The sequence below is a fragment of the Myxine glutinosa genome, chromosome 5 (genome assembly GCF_964187855.1).
Source record: "Myxine glutinosa chromosome 5, kmMyxGlut1.1, whole genome shotgun sequence".
Taxonomy (NCBI): domain Eukaryota; kingdom Metazoa; phylum Chordata; class Myxini; order Myxiniformes; family Myxinidae; genus Myxine; species Myxine glutinosa.
Genome location: NC_136265.1, coordinates 4,216,935 through 4,239,387, shown reverse-complemented (window position 1 = coordinate 4,239,387; position 22,453 = coordinate 4,216,935). Strand labels below are relative to the sequence as shown.

Genomic DNA, 22,453 nt, shown 5'->3' with positions numbered 1-22,453 from the left:
TGCACGGCCATGTTTTTACTTTCCAGTTCAGCGCGCTGATGATTTGTTGCTTGCACGGCCATGTTTTTGCTTTCCAGTTTAGTCCCTGATGATTTGTTGCTTGCGCGGCCATGTTTTTACTTCCCAGTTCAGCCCCTTATGATTTGGTGCTTGCACGGCCATGTTTTTACTTCCCATTTCAGCCCCTGATGATTTGTTGCTCGCACGGCCATGTTTTTACTCCCCAGTTCAGCCCCTGATCATTTGTTGCTCGCACGGCCATGTTGTTACTTCCCAGTTCAGCCCCTGATGATTTGTTGCTCGCACGGCCATGTTTTTACTCCCCAGTTCAGCCCCTGATCATTTGTTGCTCGCACGGCCATGTTTTTACTTCCCAGTTTAGTCCCTGATGATTTGTTGCTTGCACGGCCATGTTTTTACTTTCCAGTTCAGCCCGCTGATGATTTGTTGCTTGCACGGCCATGTTTTTGCTTTCCAGTTTAGTTCCTGATGATTTGTTGCTTGCACGGCCATGTTTTTACTTCCCAGTTCAGCCCCTTATGATTTGGTGCTTGCACGGCCATGTTTTTACCTCCCAGTTCAGGCCCTGATGATTTATTGCTCGCACAGCCATGTTTTTACTTCCCAGTTCAGCCCCTGATGATTTATTGCTCGCACGGCCATGTTTTTACTTCCCATTTCAGCCCCTGATGATTTGTTGCTTGCACGGCCATGTTTTTACTTCCCAGTTCAGCCCCCTGATGATTTATTGCTCGCACAGCCCTGTTTTTACTTCCCAGTTCAGCCCCCTGATTATTTAGTGCTCGCACGGCCATGTTTTTACTTCCCAGTTCAGCCCCTGATGATTTATTGCTCGCACAGCCATGTTTTTACTTCCCAGTTTAGCCACTGATGATTTGTTGCTTGCACGGCCATGTTTTTACTTCCCAGTTCAGCCCCTGATGATTTATTGCTTGCACTGCCATGTTTTTACTTCCCAGTTCAGCCCCTGATGATTTATTGCTCGCACAGCCATGTTTCTACTTCCCAGTTTAGCCACTGATGATTTGTTGCTTGCACGGCCATGTTTTTACTTCCCAGCTCAGCCCCTGATGTTTTGTTGCTTGCACGGCCATGTGTTTACTTCCCAGTTTAGCCCCTGATGATTTATTGCTTGCACTGCCATGTTTTTACTTCCCAGTTCAGCTCCTGATGATTTATTGCTCACACGGCCATGTTTTTACTTCCCAGTTCAGCCCCTGATGATTTATTGCTTGCACGGCCATGTTTTTACTTCCCAGTTCAGCTCCTGATGATTTATTGCTCACACGGCCATGTTTTTACTTCCCAGTTTAGCCCCTGATGATTTGTTGCTTGCACGGCCATGTTTTTACTTCCCAGTTAAGCCCCTGATGATTTGTTGCTCGCACGGCCATGTTTTTACTTCCCAGTTTAGTCCCTGATGATTTGTTGCTTGCACGGCCATGTTTTTACTTTCCAGTTCAGCCCGCTGATGATTTGTTGCTTGCACGGCCATGTTTTTGCTTTCCAGTTTAGTCCCTGATGATTTGTTGCTTGCACGGCCATGTTTTTACTTCCCAGTTCAGCCCCTTATGATTTGGTGCTTGCACGGCCATGTTTTTACTTCCCATTTCAGCCCCTGATGATTTGTTGCTCGCACGGCCATGTTTTTACTCCCCAGTTCAGCCCCTGATCATTTGTTGCTCGCACGGCCATGTTGTTACTTCCCAGTTCAGCCCCTGATGATTTGTTGCTCGCACGGCCATGTTTTTACTCCCCAGTTCAGCCCCTGATCATTTGTTGCTCGCACGGCCATGTTTTTACTTCCCAGTTCATCCCCTGATGGTTTGTTGCTCGCACTGCCATATTTTTACTTCCCAGTTCAGCCCCTTATGATTTATTGCTCGCACAGCCATGTTTTTACTTCCCATTTCAGTCCCTGATGATTTGTTGCTCGCACGGCCATGTTTTTCCTTCCCATTTCAGCCCCTGATGATTTGTTGCTCGCACGGTTATGTTTTTACTTCCCAGTTTAGCCCCTGATGATTTGTTGCTTGCACGGCCATGTTTTTACTTCCCAGTTTAGTCCCTGATGATTTGTTGCTTGCACGGCCATGTTTTTACTTTCCAGTTCAGCCCGCTGATGATTTGTTGCTTGCACGGCCATGTTTTTGCTTTCCAGTTTAGTCCCTGATGATTTGTTGCTTGCACGGCCATGTTTTTACTTCCCAGTTCAGCCCCTTATGATTTGGTGCTTGCACGGCCATGTTTTTACTTCCCATTTCAGCCCCTGATGATTTGTTGCTCGCACGGCCATGTTTTTACTCCCCAGTTCAGCCCCTGATCATTTGTTGCTCGCACGGCCATGTTGTTACTTCCCAGTTCAGCCCCTGATGATTTGTTGCTCGCACGGCCATGTTTTTACTCCCCAGTTCAGCCCCTGATCATTTGTTGCTCGCACGGCCATGTTTTTACTTCCCAGTTTAGTCCCTGATGATTTGTTGCTTGCACGGCCATGTTTTTACTTTCCAGTTCAGCCCGCTGATGATTTGTTGCTTGCACGGCCATGTTTTTGCTTTCCAGTTTAGTTCCTGATGATTTGTTGCTTGCACGGCCATGTTTTTACTTCCCAGTTCAGCCCCTTATGATTTGGTGCTTGCACGGCCATGTTTTTACCTCCCAGTTCAGCCCCTGATGATTTATTGCTCGCACAGCCATGTTTTTACTTCCCAGTTCAGCCCCTGATGATTTATTGCTCGCACGGCCATGTTTTTACTTCCCATTTCAGCCCCTGATGATTTGTTGCTTGCACGGCCATGTTTTTACTTCCCAGTTCAGCCCCCTGATGATTTATTGCTCGCACAGCCCTGTTTTTACTTCCCAGTTCAGCCCCCTGATTATTTAGTGCTCGCACGGCCATGTTTTTACTTCCCAGTTCAGCCCCCTGATGATTTATTGCTCGCACAGCCATGTTTTTACTTCCCAGTTCAGCCCCTGATGATTTATTGCTCGCACAGCCATGTTTTTACTTCCCAGTTTAGCCACTGATGATTTGTTGCTTGCACGGCCATGTTTTTACTTCCCAGTTCAGCCCCTGATGATGTATTGCTTGCACTGCCATGTTTTTACTTCCCAGTTCAGCCCCTGATGATTTATTGCTCGCACAGCCATGTTTCTACTTCCCAGTTTAGCCACTGATGATTTGTTGCTTGCACGGCCATGTTTTTACTTCCCAGCTCAGCCCCTGATGATTTGTTGCTTGCACGACCATGTGTTTACTTCCCAGTTTAGCCCCTGATGATTTATTGCTTGCACTGCCATGTTTTTACTTCCCAGTTCAGCCCCTGATGATTTATTGCTTGCACGGCCATGTTTTTACTTCCCAGTTCAGCTCCTGATGATTTATTGCTCACACGGCCATGTTTTTACTTCCCAGTTTAGCCCCTGATGATTTGTTGCTTGCACGGCCATGTTTTTACTTCCCAGTTAAGCCCCTGATGATTTGTTGCTCGCACGGCCATGTTTTTACTTCCCAGTTTAGCCCCTGATGATTTGTTGCTTGCACGGCCATGTTTTTACTTCCCAGTTTAGCCCCTGATGATTTGTTGCTTGCACGGCCATGTTTTTACTTTCCAGTTCAGCCTGCTGATGATTTGTTGCTTGCACGGCCATATTTTTACATCCCAGTTTAGCCCCTGATGATTTGTTGCTTGCACAGCCATGTTTTTACTTTCCAGTTCAGCCCGATGATGATTTGTTGCTTGCACGGCCATGTTTTTACTTCCCAGTTTAGCCCCTGATGATTTGTTGCTTGCACGGCGCCATGTTTTTACTTCCCATTTCAGCCCATGATGATTTGTTGCTTGCACGGCCATGTTTTTACTTCCCAGTTCAGCCCCTGATGATTTGTTGCTTGCACTGCCATGTTTTTACTTCCCATTTCAGCCCCTGATGATTTGTTGCTTGCACAGCCATGTTTTTACTTCCCATTTCAGCCCCTGATGATTTGTTGCTTGCACAGCCATGTTTTTACTTCCCATTTCAGCCCCTGATGATTTGTTGCTTGCACAGCCATGTTTTTACTTTCCAGTTCAGCCCCTGATGATTTGTTGCTTGCACTGCCATGTTTTTACTTCCCAGTTCAGCCCCTGATGATTTGTTGATTGCATGGCCATGTTTTTACATCAAAGTTCAGCCCCTGATGATTTGTTGCTCGCATGGCCGTGTTTTTTTCCCCATTTCAGCCCCTGATGATTTGTTGCTCGCACGGCCATGTTTTTACTCCCCAGTTCAGCCCCTGATGATTTGTTGCTCGTATGGCCATGTTTTTACTTCTCATTTCAGCCCCTGATGATTTGTTGCTCGCAAGGCCATGTTTTTACTCCCCAGTTCAGCCCCTGATCATTTGTTGCTCGCACGGCCATGTTTTTACTTCCCAGTTCAGCCCCTGATGATTTGTTGCTCGCACGGCCATGTTTTTACTCCCCAGTTCAGCCCCTGATAATTTGTTGCTCGCACGGCCATGTTTTTACTTCCCAGTTCAGCCCCTGATGGTTTGTTGCTCGCACTGCCATGTTTTTACTTCCCAGTTCAGCCCCTTATGATTTATTGCTCGCACAGCCATGTTTTTAATTCCCATTTCAGTCCCTGATGATTTGTTGCTCGCACGGCCATGTTTTTCCTTCCCATTTCAGCCCCTGATGATTTGTTGCTCGCACGGCCATGTTTTTACTTCCCAGTTCAGCCCCTGATGATTTATTGCTCGCACTGCCATGTTTTTACTTTCCAGTTCAGCCCCTTATGATTTATTGCTCGCACAGCCATGTTTTTACTTCCCATTTCAGTCCCTGATGATTTGTTGCTCGCACGGCCATGTTTTTACTTCCCAGTTCAGTCCCTGATGATATGTTGCTCGCCCGACCATGTTTTTACTTTCCAGTTCAGCCCCTGATGGTTTATTGCTCGCACGGCCATGATTTTACTTCCCAGTTCAGCCCCTGATGATTTGTTGCTCGCACGGCCATTTTAACTTCCCAGTTCAGCCCCTGATGATATGTTGCTCGCACGGCCATGTTTTAACTTCCCAGTTTCAGCCCCTGATGATATGTTGCTCGCACGGCCATGTTTTTACTTCTCAGGTCAGCCCCTGATGATTTGTTGTTCGCACGGCCATGTTTTTACTTCCCAGTTCAGCCCCTGATGATATGTTGTTCGCACGGCCATGTTTTAACTTCCCAGTTTCAGCCCCTGATGATATGTTGCTCGCACGGCCATGTTTTAACTTCCCAGTTTCAGCCCCTGATGATATGTTGCTCGCACGGCCATGTTTTTACTTCCCAGTTTAGCCCCTGATGATTTGTTGCTTGCACGGCCATGTTTTTACTTCCCAGTTAAGCCCCTGATGATTTGTTGCTCGCACGGCCATGTTTTTACTTCCCAGTTTAGCCCCTGATGATTTGTTGCTTGCACGGCCATGTTTTTACTTCCCAGTTTAGTCCCTGATGATTTGTTGCTTGCACGGCCATGTTTTTACTTTCCAGTTCAGCCCGCTGATGATTTGTTGCTTGCACGGCCATGTTTTTGCTTTCCAGTTTAGTCCCTGATGATTTGTTGCTTGCACGGCCATGTTTTTACTTCCCAGTTCAGCCCCTTATGATTTGGTGCTTGCACGGCCATGTTTTTACTTCCCATTTCAGCCCCTGATGATTTGTTGCTCGCACGGCCATGTTTTTACTCCCCAGTTCAGCCCCTGATCATTTGTTACTCGCACGGCCATGTTGTTACTTCCCAGTTCAGCCCCTGATGATTTGTTGCTCGCACGGCCATGTTTTTACTCCCCAGTTCAGCCCCTGATCATTTGTTGCTCGCACGGCCATGTTTTTACTTCCCAGTTCATCCCCTGATGGTTTGTTGCTCGCACTGCCATGTTTTTACTTCCCAGTTCAGCCCCTTATGATTTATTGCTCGCACAGCCATGTTTTTACTTCCCATTTCAGTCCCTGATGAGTTGTTGCTCGCACGGCCATGTTTTTCCTTCCCATTTCAGCCCCTGATGATTTGTTGCTCGCACGGCCATGTTTTTACTTCCCAGTTCAGCCCCTGATGATTTATTGCTCGCACAGCCATGTTTTTACTTCCCATTTCAGTCCCTGATGATTTGTTGCTCGCACGGCCATGTTTTTACTTCCCAGTTCAGTCCCTGATGATATGTTGCTCGCCCGACCATGTTTTTACTTTCCAGTTCAGCCCCTGATGGTTTGTTGCTCGCACGGCCATGATTTTACTTCCCAGTTCAGCCCCTGATGATTTGTTGCTCGCACGGCCATTTTTACTTCCCAGTTCAGCCCCTGATGATATGTTGTTCGCACGGCCATGTTTTAACTTCCCAGTTTCAGCCCCTGATGATATGTTGCTCGCACGGCCATGTTTTTACTTCTCAGGTCAGCCCCTGATGATTTGTTGTTCGCACGGCCATGTTTTTACTTCCCAGTTCAGCCCCTGATGATATGTTGTTCGCACGGCCATGTTTTAACTTCCCAGTTTCAGCCCCTGATGATATGTTGCTCGCACGGCCATGTTTTTACTTCCCAGTTCAGCCCCTGATGATATGTTGTTTGCACGGCCATGTTTTAACTTCCCAGTTTCAGCCCCTGATGATATGTTGCTCGCACGGCCATGTTTTTACTTCCCAGTTTCAGCCCCTGATGATTTGTTGCTCGCACAGCCATGGTTTTACTTCCCGTTTCAGCACCTGATGATTTGTTGCTCGCACGGCCATGTTTTTACTTCCCAGTTCAGCCCATGATGATTTATTGCTCGCACGGCCATGTTTTTACTTCCCAGTTCAGCCCCTGATGATTTGTTGCTTGCACTGCCATGTTTTTACTTCCCCGTTCAGCCCCTGATGATTTGTTGCTTGCACTGCCATGCTTTTACTTCCCATTTCAGCCCCTGATGATTTGTTGCTTGCACTGCCATGTTTTTACTTCCCCGTTCAGCCCCTGATGATTTGTTGCTTGCACTGCCATGCTTTTACTTCCCAGTTCAGCCCCTGATGATTTGTTGCTTGCACTGCCATGCTTTTACTTCCCATTTCAGCCCCTGATGATTTGTTGCTTGCACGACCATGTGTTTACTTCCCAGTTTAGCCCCTGATGATTTGTTGCTTGCTCTGCCATGTTTTTACTTCCCAGTTCAGCCCCTGATGACATGTTGCTTGCCCGGCCATGTTTTTACTTCCCAGTTCAGCCCCTGATGATTTGTTGCTTGCACTGCCATGCTTTTACTTCCCAGTTCAGCCCCTGATGATTTGTTGCTTGCACGGCCATGTTTTTACTTCCCAGTTCAGCCCTCTGATGATTTGTTGCTCACACAGCCATGTTTTTACTTCCCAGTTCAGCCCCTGATGATTTGTTGCTTGCACTGCCATGCTTTTACTTCCCAGTTCAGCCCCTGATGATTTGTTGTTTGCACGGCCATGTTTTTACTTCCCAGTTCAGCCCTCTGATGATTTGTTGCTCACACAGCCATGTTTTTACTTCCCAGTTCAGCCCCTGATGATTTATTGCTCGCACGGCCATGTTTTTACCTCCCAGTTCAGCCCCTGATGATTTATTGCTCGCACAGCCATGTTTTTACTTCCCAGTTCAGCCTCTGATGATTTATTGCTCGCACGGCCATGTTTTTACTTCCCAGTTCAGCCCCTGATGATTTTTTGCTCGCACAGCCATGTTTTTACTTCCCAGTTCAGCCCCTGATGATTTATTGCTTGCACTGCCATGTTTTTCCTTCCCATTTCAGCCCTTGATGATTTGTTGCTCGCACAGCCATGTTTTTACTTCCCAGTTCAGCCCCTGATGATTTGTTGCTCGCACAGCCATGTTTTTACTTCCCAGTTCAGCCCCTGATGATTTATTGCTTGCACTGCCATGTTTTTACTTCCCAGTTCAGCCCCTGATGATTTATTGCTCGCACGGCCATGTTTTTACCTCCTAGTTCAGCCCCTGATTATTTATTGCTCGCACGGCCATGTTTTTACTTCCCAGTTCAGCCCCTGATGATTTGTTGCTTGCACTGCCATGTTTTTATTTCCCAGTTCAGCCCCTGATGATTTGTTGCTTGCACTGCCATGTTTTTACTTCCCATTTCAGCCCCTGATGATTTGTTGCTTGCACGGCCATGTTTTTACTTTCCAGTTCAGCCCGCTGATGATTTGTTGCTTGCACTGCCATGTTTTTACTTCCCATTTCAGCCCCTGATGATTTGTTGCTTGCACGGCCATGTTTTTACTTCCCAGTTCAGCCCCTGATGATTTGTTGCTTGCACTGCCATGTTTTTACTTCCCAGTTCAGCCCCTGATGATTTGTTGCTTGCACGGCCATGTTTTTACTTCCCAGTTCAGCCCCTGATGATTTGTTGCTCACACAGCCATGTTTTTACTTCCCAGTTCAGCCCCCTGATGATTTGTTGCTCACACGGCCATGTTTTTACTTCCCATTTCAGTCACTGATGATATGTTGCTTGCACTGCCATGTTTTTACTTCCCAGTTCAGCCCCTGATGATTTGTTGCTTGCACTGCCATGTTTTTACTTCCCATTTCAGCCCCTGATGATTTATTGCTCGCACGGCCATGTTTTTACCTCCCAGTTCAGCCCCTGATGATTTATTGCTCGCACAGACATGTTTTTACTTCCCAGTTCAGCCCCTGATGATTTATTGCTCGCACGGCCATGTTTTTACTTCCCAGTTCAGCCCCTGATGATTTATTGCTCGCACAGACATGTTTTTACTTCCCAGTTCAGCCCCTGATGATTTGTTGCTCACACAGCCATGTTTTTACTTCCCAGTTCAGCCCCCTGATGATTTGTTGCTCACACGGCCATGTTTTAACTTCCCATTTCAGTCACTGATGATATGTTGCTTGCACTGCCATGTTTTTACTCCCCAGTTCAGCCCCTGATTATTTATTGCTCGCACAACCATGTTTTTACTTCCCAGTTCAGCCCCTGATTATTTATTGCTCGCACAACCATGTTTTTACTTCCCAGTTCAGCCCCTGATGATTTATTGCTCGCACGGCCATGTTTTTACTTCCCAGTTCAGCCCCTGATGATTTGTTGCTTGCACTGCCATGTTTTTACCTCCCAGTTCAGCCCCTGATGATTTGTTGCTTGCACTGCCATGTTTTTACTTCCCATTTCAGCCCCTGATGATTTGTTGCTTGCACTGCCATGTTTTTACTTCCCCGTTCAGCCCCTGATGATTTGTTGCTTGCACTGCCATGCTTTTACTTCCCATTTCAGCCCCTTATGATTTGTTGCTTGCACGGCCATGTTTTTACTTTCCAGTTCAGCCCGCTGATGATTTGTTGCTTGCACTGCCATGTTTTTACTTCCCATTTCAGCCCCTGATGATTTGTTGCTTGCTCTGCCATGTTTTTACTTCCCAGTTCAGCCCCTGATGACATGTTGCTTGCCCGGCCATGTTTTTACTTCCCAGTTCAGCCCCTGATGATTTGTTGCTTGCACTGCCATGCTTTTACTTCCCAGTTCAGCCCCTGATGATTTGTTGCTTGCACGGCCATGTTTTTACTTCCCAGTTCAGCCCTCTGATGATTTGTTGCTCACACAGCCATGTTTTTACTTCCCAGTTCAGCCCCTGATGATTTGTTGCTTGCACTGCCATGTTTTTACTTCCCCGTTCAGCCCCTGATGATTTGTTGCTTGCACTGCCATGCTTTTACCTCCCATTTCAGCCCCTTATGATTTGTTGCTTGCACGGCCATGTTTTTACTTTCCAGTTCAGCCCGCTGATGATTTGTTGCTTGCACTGCCATGTTTTTACTTCCCATTTCAGCCCCTGATGATTTGTTGCTTGCTCTGCCATGTTTTTACTTCCCAGTTCAGCCCCTGATGACATGTTGCTTGCCCGGCCATGTTTTTACTTCCCAGTTCAGCCCCTGATGATTTGTTGCTTGCACTGCCATGCTTTTACTTCCCAGTTCAGCCCCTGATGATTTGTTGCTTGCACGGCCATGTTTTTACTTCCCAGTTCAGCCCTCTGATGATTTGTTGCTCACACAGCCATGTTTTTACTTCCCAGTTCAGCCCCTGATGATTTATTGCTCGCACGGCCATGTTTTTACCTCCCAGTTCAGCCCCTGATGATTTATTGCTCGCACAGCCATGTTTTTACTTCCCAGTTCAGCCTCTGATGATTTATTGCTCGCACGGCCATGTTTTTACTTCCCAGTTCAGCCCCTGATGATTTGTTGCTCGCACAGCCATGTTTTTACTTCCCAGTTCAGCCCCTGATGATTTATTGCTTGCACTGCCATGTTTTTCCTTCCCATTTCAGCCCCTGATGATTTGTTGCTCGCACAGCCATGTTTTTACTTCCCAGTTCAGCCCCTGATGATTTGTTGCTCGCACAGCCATGTTTTTACTTCCCAGTTCAGCCCCTGATGATTTATTGCTTGCACTGCCATGTTTTTACTTCCCAGTTCAGCCCCTGATGATTTATTGCTCGCACGGCCATGTTTTTACCTCCTAGTTCAGCCCCTGATTATTTATTGCTCGCACGGCCATGTTTTTACTTCCCAGTTCAGCCCCTGATGATTTGTTGCTTGCACTGCCATGTTTTTATTTCCCAGTTCAGCCCCTGATGATTTGTTGCTTGCACTGCCATGTTTTTACTTCCCATTTCAGCCCCTGATGATTTGTTGCTTGCACGGCCATGTTTTTACTTTCCAGTTCAGCCCGCTGATGATTTGTTGCTTGCACTGCCATGTTTTTACTTCCCATTTCAGCCCCTGATGATTTGTTGCTTGCACGGCCATGTTTTTACTTCCCAGTTCAGCCCCTGATGATTTGTTGCTTGCACTGCCATGTTTTTACTTCCCAGTTCAGCCCCTGATGATTTGTTGCTTGCACGGCCATGTTTTTACTTCCCAGTTCAGCCCCTGATGATTTGTTGCTCACACAGCCATGTTTTTACTTCCCAGTTCAGCCCCCTGATGATTTGTTGCTCACACGGCCATGTTTTTACTTCCCATTTCAGTCACTGATGATATGTTGCTTGCACTGCCATGTTTTTACTTCCCAGTTCAGCCCCTGATGATTTGTTGCTTGCACTGCCATGTTTTTACTTCCCATTTCAGCCCCTGATGATTTATTGCTCGCACGGCCATGTTTTTACCTCCCAGTTCAGCCCCTGATGATTTATTGCTCGCACAGACATGTTTTTACTTCCCAGTTCAGCCCCTGATGATTTATTGCTCGCACGGCCATGTTTTTACTTCCCAGTTCAACCCCTGATGATTTATTGCTCGCACAGACATGTTTTTACTTCCCAGTTCAGCCCCTGATGATTTGTTGCTCACACAGCCATGTTTTTACTTCCCAGTTCAGCCCCCTGATGATTTGTTGCTCACACGGCCATGTTTTAACTTCCCATTTCAGTCACTGATGATATGTTGCTTGCACTGCCATGTTTTTACTCCCCAGTTCAGCCCCTGATTATTTATTGCTCGCACAACCATGTTTTTACTTCCCAGTTCAGCCCCTGATTATTTATTGCTCGCACAACCATGTTTTTACTTCCCAGTTCAGCCCCTGATGATTTATTGCTCGCACGGCCATGTTTTTACTTCCCAGTTCAGCCCCTGATGATTTGTTGCTTGCACTGCCATGTTTTTACCTCCCAGTTCAGCCCCTGATGATTTGTTGCTTGCACTGCCATGTTTTTACTTCCCATTTCAGCCCCTGATGATTTGTTGCTTGCACTGCCATGTTTTTACTTCCCCGTTCAGCCCCTGATGATTTGTTGCTTGCACTGCCATGCTTTTACTTCCCATTTCAGCCCCTTATGATTTGTTGCTTGCACGGCCATGTTTTTACTTTCCAGTTCAGCCCGCTGATGATTTGTTGCTTGCACTGCCATGTTTTTACTTCCCATTTCAGCCCCTGATGATTTGTTGCTTGCTCTGCCATGTTTTTACTTCCCAGTTCAGCCCCTGATGACATGTTGCTTGCCCGGCCATGTTTTTACTTCCCAGTTCAGCCCCTGATGATTTGTTGCTTGCACTGCCATGCTTTTACTTCCCAGTTCAGCCCCTGATGATTTGTTGCTTGCACGGCCATGTTTTTACTTCCCAGTTCAGCCCTCTGATGATTTGTTGCTCACACAGCCATGTTTTTACTTCCCAGTTCAGCCCCTGATGATTTATTGCTCGCACGGCCATGTTTTTACCTCCCAGTTCAGCCCCTGATGATTTATTGCTCGCACAGCCATGTTTTTACTTCCCAGTTCAGCCTCTGATGATTTATTGCTCGCACGGCCATGTTTTTACTTCCCAGTTCAGCCCCTGATGATTTGTTGCTCGCACAGCCATGTTTTTACTTCCCAGTTCAGCCCCTGATGATTTATTGCTTGCACTGCCATGTTTTTCCTTCCCATTTCAGCCCCTGATGATTTGTTGCTCGCACAGCCATGTTTTTACTTCCCAGTTCAGCCCCTGATGATTTATTGCTCGCACAGCCATGTTTTTACTTCCCAGTTCAGCCCCTGATGATTTGTTGCTCGCACAGCCATGTTTTTACTTCCCAGTTCAGCCCCTGATGATTTATTGCTTGCACTGCCATGTTTTTACTTCCCAGTTCAGCCCCTGATGATTTATTGCTCGCACGGCCATGTTTTTACCTCCTAGTTCAGCCCCTGATTATTTATTGCTCGCACGGCCATGTTTTTACTTCCCAGTTCAGCCCCTGATGATTTGTTGCTTGCACTGCCATGTTTTTATTTCCCAGTTCAGCCCCTGATGATTTGTTGCTTGCACTGCCATGTTTTTACTTCCCATTTCAGCCCCTGATGATTTGTTGCTTGCACTGCCATGTTTTTACTTCCCAGTTCAGCCCCTGATGATTTGTTGCTCACACAGCCATGTTTTTACTTCCCAGTTCAGCCCCCTGATGATTTGTTGCTCACACGGCCATGTTTTTACTTCCCATTTCAGTCACTGATGATATGTTGCTTGCACTGCCATGTTTTTACTTCCCAGTTCAGCCCCTGATGATTTGTTGCTTGCACTGCCATGTTTTTACTTCCCATTTCAGCCCCTGATGATTTATTGCTCGCACGGCCATGTTTTTACCTCCCAGTTCAGCCCCTGATGATTTATTGCTCGCACAGACATGTTTTTACTTCCCAGTTCAGCCCCTGATGATTTATTGCTCGCACGGCCATGTTTTTACTTCCCAGTTCAGCCCCTGATGATTTATTGCTCGCACAGACATGTTTTTACTTCCCAGTTCAGCCCCTGATGATTTGTTGCTCACACAGCCATGTTTTTACTTCCCAGTTCAGCCCCCTGATGATTTGTTGCTCACACGGCCATGTTTTAACTTCCCATTTCAGTCACTGATGATATGTTGCTTGCACTGCCATGTTTTTACTCCCCAGTTCAGCCCCTGATTATTTATTGCTCGCACAACCATGTTTTTACTTCCCAGTTCAGCCCCTGATTATTTATTGCTCGCACAACCATGTTTTTACTTCCCAGTTCAGCCCCTGATGATTTATTGCTCGCACGGCCATGTTTTTACTTCCCAGTTCAGCCCCTGATGATTTGTTGCTTGCACTGCCATGTTTTTACCTCCCAGTTCAGCCCCTGATGATTTGTTGCTTGCACTGCCATGTTTTTACTTCCCATTTCAGCCCCTGATGATTTGTTGCTTGCACTGCCATGTTTTTACTTCCCCGTTCAGCCCCTGATGATTTGTTGCTTGCACTGCCATGCTTTTACTTCCCATTTCAGCCCCTTATGATTTGTTGCTTGCACGGCCATGTTTTTACTTTCCAGTTCAGCCCGCTGATGATTTGTTGCTTGCACTGCCATGTTTTTACTTCCCATTTCAGCCCCTGATGATTTGTTGCTTGCTCTGCCATGTTTTTACTTCCCAGTTCAGCCCCTGATGACATGTTGCTTGCCCGGCCATGTTTTTACTTCCCAGTTCAGCCCCTGATGATTTGTTGCTTGCACTGCCATGCTTTTACTTCCCAGTTCAGCCCCTGATGATTTGTTGCTTGCACGGCCATGTTTTTACTTCCCAGTTCAGCCCTCTGATGATTTGTTGCTCACACAGCCATGTTTTTACTTCCCAGTTCAGCCCCTGATGATTTGTTGCTTGCACTGCCATGTTTTTACTTCCCCGTTCAGCCCCTGATGATTTGTTGCTTGCACTGCCATGCTTTTACCTCCCATTTCAGCCCCTTATGATTTGTTGCTTGCACGGCCATGTTTTTACTTTCCAGTTCAGCCCGCTGATGATTTGTTGCTTGCACTGCCATGTTTTTACTTCCCATTTCAGCCCCTGATGATTTGTTGCTTGCTCTGCCATGTTTTTACTTCCCAGTTCAGCCCCTGATGACATGTTGCTTGCCCGGCCATGTTTTTACTTCCCAGTTCAGCCCCTGATGATTTGTTGCTTGCACTGCCATGCTTTTACTTCCCAGTTCAGCCCCTGATGATTTGTTGCTTGCACGGCCATGTTTTTACTTCCCAGTTCAGCCCTCTGATGATTTGTTGCTCACACAGCCATGTTTTTACTTCCCAGTTCAGCCCCTGATGATTTATTGCTCGCACGGCCATGTTTTTACCTCCCAGTTCAGCCCCTGATGATTTATTGCTCGCACAGCCATGTTTTTACTTCCCAGTTCAGCCCCTGATGATTTGTTGCTCGCACAGCCATGTTTTTACTTCCCAGTTAAGCCCCTGATGATTTATTGCTTGCACTGCCATGTTTTTCCTTCCCATTTCAGCCCCTGATGATTTGTTGCTCGCACAGCCATGTTTTTACTTCCCAGTTCAGCCCCTGATGATTTATTGCTTGCACTGCCATGTTTTTACTTCCCAGTTCAGCCCCTGATGATTTATTGCTCGCACGGCCATGTTTTTACCTCCTAGTTCAGCCCCTGATTATTTATTGCTCGCACGGCCATGTTTTTACTTCCCAGTTCAGCCCCTGATGATTTGTTGCTTGCACTGCCATGTTTTTATTTCCCAGTTCAGCCCCTGATGATTTGTTGCTTGCACTGCCATGTTTTTACTTCCCATTTCAGCCCCTGATGATTTGTTGCTTGCACGGCCATGTTTTTACTTTCCAGTTCAGCCCGCTGATGATTTGTTGCTTGCACTGCCATGTTTTTACTTCCCATTTCAGCCCCTGATGATTTGTTGCTTGCACGGCCATGTTTTTACTTCCCAGTTCAGCCCCTGATGATTTGTTGCTTGCACTGCCATGTTTTTACTTCCCAGTTCAGCCCCTGATGATTTGTTGCTTGCACGGCCATGTTTTTACTTCCCAGTTCAGCCCCTGATGATTTGTTGCTCACACAGCCATGTTTTTACTTCCCAGTTCAGCCCCCTGATGATTTGTTGCTCACACGGCCATGTTTTTACTTCCCATTTCAGTCACTGATGATATGTTGCTTGCACTGCCATGTTTTTACTTCCCAGTTCAGCCCCTGATGATTTGTTGCTTGCACTGCCATGTTTTTACTTCCCATTTCAGCCCCTGATGATTTATTGCTCGCACGGCCATGTTTTTACCTCCCAGTTCAGCCCCTGATGATTTATTGCTCGCACAGACATGTTTTTACTTCCCAGTTCAGCCCCTGATGATTTATTGCTCGCACGGCCATGTTTTTACTTCCCAGTTCAACCCCTGATGATTTATTGCTCGCACAGACATGTTTTTACTTCCCAGTTCAGCCCCTGATGATTTGTTGCTCACACAGCCATGTTTTTACTTCCCAGTTCAGCCCCCTGATGATTTGTTGCTCACACGGCCATGTTTTAACTTCCCATTTCAGTCACTGATGATATGTTGCTTGCACTGCCATGTTTTTACTCCCCAGTTCAGCCCCTGATTATTTATTGCTCGCACAACCATGTTTTTACTTCCCAGTTCAGCCCCTGATTATTTATTGCTCGCACAACCATGTTTTTACTTCCCAGTTCAGCCCCTGATGATTTATTGCTCGCACGGCCATGTTTTTACTTCCCAGTTCAGCCCCTGATGATTTGTTGCTTGCACTGCCATGTTTTTACCTCCCAGTTCAGCCCCTGATGATTTGTTGCTTGCACTGCCATGTTTTTACTTCCCATTTCAGCCCCTGATGATTTGTTGCTTGCACTGCCATGTTTTTACTTCCCCGTTCAGCCCCTGATGATTTGTTGCTTGCACTGCCATGCTTTTACTTCCCATTTCAGCCCCTTATGATTTGTTGCTTGCACGGCCATGTTTTTACTTTCCAGTTCAGCCCGCTGATGATTTGTTGCTTGCACTGCCATGTTTTTACTTCCCATTTCAGCCCCTGATGATTTGTTGCTTGCTCTGCCATGTTTTTACTTCCCAGTTCAGCCCCTGATGACATGTTGCTTGCCCGGCCATGTTTTTACTTCCCAGTTCAGCCCCTGATGATTTGTTGCTTGCACTGCCATGCTTTTACTTCCCAGTTCAGCCCCTGATGATTTGTTGCTTGCACGGCCATGTTTTTACTTCCCAGTTCAGCCCTCTGATGATTTGTTGCTCACACAGCCATGTTTTTACTTCCCAGTTCAGCCCCTGATGATTTATTGCTCGCACGGCCATGTTTTTACCTCCCAGTTCAGCCCCTGATGATTTATTGCTCGCACAGCCATGTTTTTACTTCCCAGTTCAGCCTCTGATGATTTATTGCTCGCACGGCCATGTTTTTACTTCCCAGTTCAGCCCCTGATGATTTGTTGCTCGCACAGCCATGTTTTTACTTCCCAGTTCAGCCCCTGATGATTTATTGCTTGCACTGCCATGTTTTTCCTTCCCATTTCAGCCCCTGATGATTTGTTGCTCGCACAGCCATGTTTTTACTTCCCAGTTCAGCCCCTGATGATTTATTGCTCGCACAGCCATGTTTTTACTTCCCAGTTCAGCCCCTGATGATTTGTTGCTCGCACAGCCATGTTTTTACTTCCCAGTTCAGCCCCTGATGATTTATTGCTTGCACTGCCATGTTTTTACTTCCCAGTTCAGCCCCTGATGATTTATTGCTCGCACGGCCATGTTTTTACCTCCTAGTTCAGCCCCTGATTATTTATTGCTCGCACGGCCATGTTTTTACTTCCCAGTTCAGCCCCTGATGATTTGTTGCTTGCACTGCCATGTTTTTATTTCCCAGTTCAGCCCCTGATGATTTGTTGCTTGCACTGCCATGTTTTTACTTCCCATTTCAGCCCCTGATGATTTGTTGCTTGCACTGCCATGTTTTTACTTCCCATTTCAGCCCCTGATGATTTGTTGCTTGCACGGCCATGTTTTTACTTCCCAGTTCAGCCCCTGATGATTTGTTGCTTGCACTGCCATGTTTTTACTTCCCAGTTCAGCCCCTGATGATTTGTTGCTTGCACGGCCATGTTTTTACTTCCCAGTTCAGCCCCTGATGATTTGTTGCTCACACAGCCATGTTTTTACTTCCCAGTTCAGCCCCCTGATGATTTGTTGCTCACACGGCCATGTTTTTACTTCCCATTTCAGTCACTGATGATATGTTGCTTGCACTGCCATGTTTTTACTTCCCAGTTCAGCCCCTGATGATTTGTTGCTTGCACTGCCATGTTTTTACTTCCCATTTCAGCCCCTGATGATTTATTGCTCGCACGGCCATGTTTTTACCTCCCAGTTCAGCCCCTGATGATTTATTGCTCGCACAGACATGTTTTTACTTCCCAGTTCAGCCCCTGATGATTTATTGCTCGCACGGCCATGTTTTTACTTCCCAGTTCAGCCCCTGATGATTTATTGCTCGCACAGACATGTTTTTACTTCCCAGTTCAGCCCCTGATGATTTGTTGCTCACACAGCCATGTTTTTACTTCCCAGTTCAGCCCCCTGATGATTTGTTGCTCACACGGCCATGTTTTAACTTCCCATTTCAGTCACTGATGATATGTTGCTTGCACTGCCATGTTTTTACTCCCCAGTTCAGCCCCTGATTATTTATTGCTCGCACAACCATGTTTTTACTTCCCAGTTCAGCCCCTGATTATTTATTGCTCGCACAACCATGTTTTTACTTCCCAGTTCAGCCCCTGATGATTTGTTGCTCACACGGCCATGTTTTTACCTCCCAGTTCAGCCCGCTGATGATTTGTTGCTTGCACGGCCATGTTTTTACTTCCCAGTTCAGCCCCTGATGATTTGTTGCTCACACGGCCATGTTTTTACCTCCCAGTTCAGCCCGCTGATGATTTGTTGCTTGCACTGCCATGTTTTTACTTCCCATTTCAGTCACTGATGATTTGTTGCTTGCACTGCCATGTTTTTACTTCCCATTTCAGCCCCTGATGATTTGTTGCTTGCACTGCCATGTTTTTACTTCCCATTTCAGCCCCTGATGATTTGTTGCTTGCACTGCCATGTTTTTACTTCCCATTTCAGCCCCTGATGATTTGTTGCTTGCACGGCCATGTTTTTACTTTCCAGTTCAGCCCGCTGATGATTTGTTGCTTGCACTGCCATGTTTTTACTTCCCATTTCAGCCCCTGATGATTTGTTGCTTGCGCGGCCATGTTTTTACTTCCCAGTTCAGCCCCTGATGATTTGTTGCTCACACAGCCATGTTTTTACTTCCGAGTTCAGCCCCTGATTATTTGTTGCTCGCACAGCCATGTTTTTACTTCCCATTTCAGTCACTGATGATATGTTGCTCGCACGGCCATGTTTTCACTTCCCAGGTCAGCCCCTGATGATTTGTTGCTCGCACAGCCATGTTCTTACTTCCCAGTTCAGCCCCTTATGATTTGGTGCTTGCACGGCCATGTTTTTACTTCCCATTTCAGCCCCTGATGATTTATTGCTAGCACGGCCATGTTTTTACTTCCCAGTTCAGCCCCTGATGATTTGGTGCTTGCACGGCCATGTTTTTACTTCCTCGTTCAGGCCCTGATGAGTCCAGCGCTCACTCCCCACCCCTCATCCACACTCCCCGCCCCTCATCCACACTCCCCTGCCTCTCCCTCACACCCCCCACCTGTCCCTCCCCCACATCCCCCACCACACCCCCATTTAATGTTTTGTACATCCGTCCTGCCCCTCATGCACACCCTGATCCCTGCTTCTCATCCACATCCCGCCCCCATCCCCCTGCTCCTCATCCCCATCCCCGCTGCCCCTCCCCAACATCCCCTCTACCTTTCTTTGAGACAATGCTCAGCAGTTAAAACCCACGCCGGAGCAATAAGAACTCCAGCACAGTGATTTTGGTCACGGCTAGGAGACACACACACACACACAAAGGATTACTTTGGCAACTTATAAACAGCAGTTCAATAATACTGTTAATACTAAAATTGATAAACATGTCATGGTAACTCATAGAATGATAAGAAAACATTGAGAGTAACACGTATCAACGTATCCCAAGGCCACATTACTTTCATATCACTGCAAATGGAATCGATTGATATGAAACAAAGGGTGAGCAGATTGTTCATAAAACAATGAATTTCGTGATGTGCAAGTGAATTGGTGAAAAAACAGAAGCCAATTACAGTGCATGGCTTGATGTTCATCACGTGACAGATCCCCAAAATCACAAATAAATCAAACAAGAAGATGTCATGCAGAGCACGATACTTGCAAAATCCACCGCCCCCCCCCCCCCCAAAGAAAAAAAATTCCATTGATACAGCAAATTGTCGATTTCATCAAGATTAAAATTGACAAGCTTGATCAAAGCTCGGGTCAATAGGAAGAAAAGTGACAATTTTTCAGATGAAAAATGGTGATTTTGGAAGGTTGACCTTGAGTTGACCTTTAACCTTTTGACCTCAAAAATAGTTAGTTTCCCTATTTAGTGACTCAATGTGCAAATGCTGTTCAATTTTCAAGTCAATTGGATGAAAATTGAGGATTTAAAAAAGTTGGCCTATGTAGACCTTTTGGCCTATGTTCACCTCAAAAATACTTCGTGGTTGAATTCAGTGACCATATATGCAAGTCCTCTTCAAATTTCAAGTCAATTGGATGAAATTGAGGATTTTAGAAATTTGGCCTATGTTGACCTTTTGGCCTATGTTGACCTCAAAATAGTTGGTGGTTGAATTCAGTGACGAGATGTGGAAGTCCTCTTCAAAATTCAAGTCAATCGGATGAAAATTGAGGATTTTAGAAATTCGGCAAAGTTGGTGACCTTTAGCCTATGTTGACCTTTTGACCCCAAAAACAATAGGCTTCTCAATTGGGATGCCGACCTATACAACTTGGTGAAGTTTCGTGATGATCGGTTTGGAATTGTAACCTGTAGGTCGGTGACAAAGAAACAAACAAACAAACAAATGAAAAATCAGTCAGAGACTGAGGACCTCCCAGAATGCACTTTTTTATCAGCCATTTTGGACAAATATGGCGGCCGAACCACGTGACCAATGACGTCATCATTTGTTTTTCTAAACTAATTTATTCCTTGATGATGCTCAATAAATTTCATCTTGATTGGATGAAGTTTTGTACTTGTCGAATTATGATGTCATAATGGAGGCACCTATGACATCATCATTAACATATTTTATTCCCCATGGAGAGTTCTTCACAATGAGGCATGTCTCAATTCTTTCTATTCAGCACTTTCGGAGATATAGTGGTGCAAAGTTTTTCAGTTTTTCCAAGATGGCGGCCGAACCACGTGACCGATGACGTCATCATTATTATTTTTTCTCCACCAGTTTTTGCCGCCATGTCGCTCAAGAAATTACATCTTGATCGGATGAAGTTTTGTACTTGTCGAATTATCAAATTATGACGTCATAATGGCGGCCTTGGGCCGAGAGAGTTAGAAATTGGGCACAGTCTATTCCAGGGCAAGACAAATATGTGTGTAAAGTTTGGCGATTCTACATGCAACGATGTAGACGTCGTACTGCAGACAGACAGACAGAGACAGACAGACAGAGACAGACAGACAGACAGACAAACCAACTAACCAACATATTTGCCGGTATCTTTTCCGGCAAGTAACAAACAGACAGACATACAGAGCCACAAACGCAACCGACCAATTTACTTGAAAAATCTTCGATTTTGCAAGTAACAATAATATCAGAACATACGTCAAGTATCAGGTATCAAGTCAGCAACATATGTTAGGGTAAGGGATTATCCAATGGGGGTGAGTTGTTTGAATGGCTGGAGGATCGTGTGTGTGTGTGTGTGTGTGTGTGTGTGTGTGTGTGTGTGTGTGTGTGTGTGTGTGTGTGTGTGTGTGTGTGTGTGTGTAGTGTAGTGTGTATATAGAACAGTAATCACGAAGACCTGCTTTTAAAAGCAAGTGCTCTCGATGAAGACCTGTAAGCAATGAGATTTGGGTGCAATATTATTTCTAATTCCATCACCTCACAATGTGTCGTTTGTTGTGCGGAGTTTCCATGTGTATTTACCTGCTGCCGACCCAGAATTTCTTGCGCAAAGCGACCTGCCAAGGCCAGGAGTTAGTTCTTGCGTCACAGCCCCCCACTATGCGTGTCATGCAACGTTTCGGGGGCACCGCTTGAACCCCGCACTTCCTTCCTGATGCTAGTGGGTTTGGGGGTTTGGGGTGTGAGGAGTGTTAGAGTACAGAATATGGTTTGTACATGTTATTGTGGCGTACCGGTATAGTATTATTTGCTATAATCAATATGCATTGGGATTACGAACACTAAAGCAGAAGTACAAATAATTGTCCGACTGTCCTCGCACCTGACTATGTCATTTCAATCACAATTTTTGAAAAAACACAAAGTGCAACTCGATTCAAATAAAAATGCTGAATTAGCAAAAGTAAAAACATTCATTCTGTTGTCACAGTGTACAAAGAAATTCACACATTATACTCTCTCCGCTCATAAAGCTCTCTCTCTCCTCATGAAGCTCTCTCTCTCTCTCTCTCCGCTCATAAAGCTCTCTCTCTCCTCATGAAGCTCTCTCTCTCTCCCCCCTCATGAAGCTCTCTCTCTCTCTCTCTCCGCTCATAAAGCTCTCTCTTCCCCCTCATGAAGCTCTCTCTCTCTCTCCCCTCATGAAGCTCTCTCTCCCCCCTCATGAAGCTCTCTCTCTCTCTCTCTCTCTCTCTCTCTCTCTCTCTCTGTCCCCTCATGAAGCTCTCTCTCTCTCCCCTCATGAAGCTCTCTCTCTCTCTCCCCTCATGAAGCTCTCTCTCTCTCCCCTCATGAAGCTCTCTCTCTCTCCCCTCACGAAGCTCTCTCTCGCTCCCCTCATGAAGCTCTCTCTCTCTCTCCCCTCATGAAACTCTCTCTCTCTCCCCTCATGAAGCTCTCTCTCTCTCCGCTGATGAAGCTCTCTCTCCCCTCTTGAAGCTCTCTCTCCCCTCATGAAGCTCTCTCTCCCCTCATGAAGCTCTCTCTCCACTCATAAAGCT

At 46.1% G+C, this 22,453-nt stretch overlaps 1 protein-coding gene across 1 annotated transcript in view; it reads right to left on the bottom strand.

The window, feature by feature from the left end:
* LOC137428023 (plasminogen-like) overlaps positions 1-22,453 on the bottom strand; it is a 387,719-nt gene that overhangs the window by 252,930 nt on the left and 112,336 nt on the right. Inside the window, exons 12-13 of the mRNA XM_068117937.2 lie at positions 21,474-21,609; positions 19,231-19,308 (exon numbers count right to left, since the gene is read on the bottom strand). Of these exons, the coding sequence (XP_067974038.2) occupies positions 19,231-19,308; positions 21,474-21,609 (214 nt within the window). The remainder of the gene's footprint in view (positions 1-19,230; positions 19,309-21,473; positions 21,610-22,453) is intronic.